Source organism: Sapajus apella, unplaced genomic scaffold (genome assembly GCF_009761245.1).
Source record: "Sapajus apella isolate SASKATOON/1434 unplaced genomic scaffold, GSC_monkey_1.0 scaffold48, whole genome shotgun sequence".
Taxonomy (NCBI): Eukaryota; Metazoa; Chordata; class Mammalia; order Primates; family Cebidae; genus Sapajus; species Sapajus apella.
In genome coordinates this window covers 231544-234231 of record NW_022436988.1, presented here as the reverse complement: position 1 = coordinate 234231, position 2688 = coordinate 231544, and the positions used below count along the sequence as shown (strand labels likewise).

The following is a 2688-nucleotide window of genomic DNA, read 5'->3' as shown; positions in this document are numbered from 1 at the left end:
TCTCCCACCTCAGGGCGGCCCGCTGTGTCCCTGGCGGGGGCTTCTCCGACCTCAGGGCGACCCGCTGTGTCCATGATAGAGGCTTCTCCAGGCAGATCTGCTGTGCACTCATCAGGCTTCCTTTGTTTTAGGATGCAGCAGTCTCAGCCTTGGCTGCTCTATGCAGTGAATATTACATGAAGGAGCCGGGGGAGGCTGATCCCGCAATCCAGGGTGAGTGAGGGGCCCTTCCCTTGAAGGCCCCTGGGGTCCAGCGAGAAGCTGCTGGGGAGGGTCTGCACGGAGGAGGCCTGACCGTGCAGTGGAGCAGAGCCACTGCAATTGAGCCTGGATTGCAGCTGACAGGAAGGGATCAGGCCACACAGGAGCACTCATGCATTTCCTCCTGGGGCACTGCTCAGGCAGGCTTTCTCCACGTTCAGGTCTCTGTTCCCAGCTGAGGACCTGTGTGTGGGCAGGTCCCACAGCTGCCCAGGATGTGGCCTCAGCTCTGAACAGGTGGCTCTGCAGGGACTCAGCTCTGCTGACCGCACGCCGGCGGCTGGTCCTGGAGCACAGTGTTAACTCTTCCAGTGCAGAAGCTACACTTGGTTTCAGCTGTGTTTTCTTACATTATAGATATATATATATATATACATTTGTTTTTTTGAGATGGAGTCGTGCTCTGTCAGGCTGGAGTGCAGTGGCGCAATCTCGGCTCACTGCAACCTTGGCCTCCTGGGTTTAAGCAATTCTTCCACCTCAGCCTCCCGAGTAGCTGGGACCACAGGTGCATGCCACCACGCCCAGCTAATTTTTGTATTTTTAGTAGAGACAGGGTTTCACCATATTGGCCAGGATGGTCTCGATCTCTTGACCTTGTGATATGCCCACCTCGGCCTCTCAAAGTGCTGGGACTACAGGCGTGAGCCACTGCGCCTGGCCTATAGATACATTTTTAATTTAATTTTATTTTTTGAAAGGAATTCTCTCTCTGTTGACCAGGTTGGAGCGCAGTGGCCCAGTCTCGGCTCACTGCAACCTCCGCCTCCTGAGTTCAAGTGATTCTCCTGTCTCAGCCTCCTGAGTAGTTGTGATTACAGGTGCCTGCCACCACACCTGGCTAATTTTTGTATTTTTAGTAGAGATGGGGTTTCACCATGTTGTGACCAGGCTGGAATGGAACTCCTGACCTCAGGTGATCCGTCCACCTCAGCTTCCCAAGTGCTGGGATTACAGGCATGAGCCACTGCACCCGGCCAATGTTTTCAGAATGGTTGTATGCACCATTTTTCTGCAGTGTGTTCTTCACTCGTTACACATTTTGCTCTTTTTCCCTTTTTTACAAAAGTAGCATAAGGCTGGCTTCACGCTGTGTCCCGTGTGTAGCTGCAGTGCCGCCTCATGGCATGTCCTGCACCTCCCCGCCGCCCCACCCGTGCTGGAGCTCGGGCTCATTTCTCAAACATCGTGTCCTACTGTGGGCGGGATCTGGGATCTGCTTCACGAATCGTACTTTTTATTTTTAAAGTGTCACATGTGCGTATGTTGGCCCATGGTGTTCCTTTATGTCATATGATAGAACATGCATCATTAATCACATCGAAAGTGTATAAATCACCACTTAAAATTATTGTAAGTACATAAAAATCCTGTATTAGCTGGGCGTGGTGGCACACGCCTGTAGTCCCAGCTACTTGGGAGGCTAGGTGTGAGTTCGAGGCTGCAGTGAGCGGAGGTCACACCACTGCACTCCAGCCTAGGTCACAGAATGAGACCCTATCTCAAAAAAAACCAAATTCCTGTTTTCGATTCCTATTTTGAGGGAGGTCCCTTTGGAACGTGCCTGCTGTGGGAGCCTGAGGCGGTGGCTCCTTTGTTGACTGTGGCTTTGCTGCTGTTTGGGGCACGCGTCCAGTGTGACTGTGAACGGGCAGCAGAGGGCCCCCTCCACACCCGTTACTCCTTTCAGAGGCGCTCCTCACGCAGTATCTGGCTGAGCTTCGGAACCCCGAGGAAATGACTCGCTGTGGCTTCTCCTTGGCCTTAGGCGCCCTGCCACGCTTCCTTCTGAAAGGCAGGCTCCAGCAGGTGAGGCTGGCCACGCGCAGTGGGCGGGGCCTGGGCCGAGGGTGTGGGAGCCTTGTGTGTTGGGCCTGAGGTTGGCCCAGCCATTAATAAACCCACTTGATGTTTGTGGATGGGATTCCTAGGCACCAGCAACTGTGGGCAGTAGAAAGGGGCAGAGGGCACCAAGGTCTGAGGGCCCCGAGGGCCCTGGCGAACCCTTTCCTGTCAGAGGACAGACTTTGAAAAGCTGAATTCTGGGAGGGAGGAGAAGGTGGCGTTTGAAGAAGCAGCTGCCGAGAGTGAGAAGAACACAGTGGCTTTGTGTGTCTGTATCAGCTGTGGCTGAGCGTCAGGCTGGGGCAGAGGCGGCTCGGCACCCTTACACAGGTCGCCCCCCGCCCCCCATCCCCCCACCGGCCTCAGTGCCCTGTCCTCTCACGCCTCCCTGTGGTGCTGGTCCCACTGACCCACCTGCTGGGGGCTCTTGGTCATCTCCCTCCTGGCCACCGGGCATCCGAAGCTGGCCACTGTGTGCCCAGAGCCCTTCCCTCCTCTCAGGGTTCAGCCCTTCCCTCCCCACAGGACCCAGCCCCCCACTCCAGCACACCCTCCCCACAGGACCCAGCCCCCCACTCCAGC

The 2688-nt window shown here is 55.8% G+C and overlaps 1 protein-coding gene across 5 annotated transcripts in view; it reads left to right on the top strand.

The window, feature by feature from the left end:
* Positions 1-2688, top strand: part of TBCD (tubulin folding cofactor D) — a 186415-nt gene that overhangs the window by 168176 nt on the left and 15551 nt on the right. For all 5 annotated transcript variants that reach the window (XR_004257686.1, XM_032241194.1, XM_032241191.1 and 2 more), the window contains 2 exons: positions 132-213; positions 1952-2070. Coding sequence is in view for 4 of the 5 variants with exons in the window: in XM_032241194.1 (XP_032097085.1) it covers positions 132-213; positions 1952-2070 (201 nt within the window). In the remaining variant the exon portion in view is untranslated. The remainder of the gene's footprint in view (positions 1-131; positions 214-1951; positions 2071-2688) is intronic.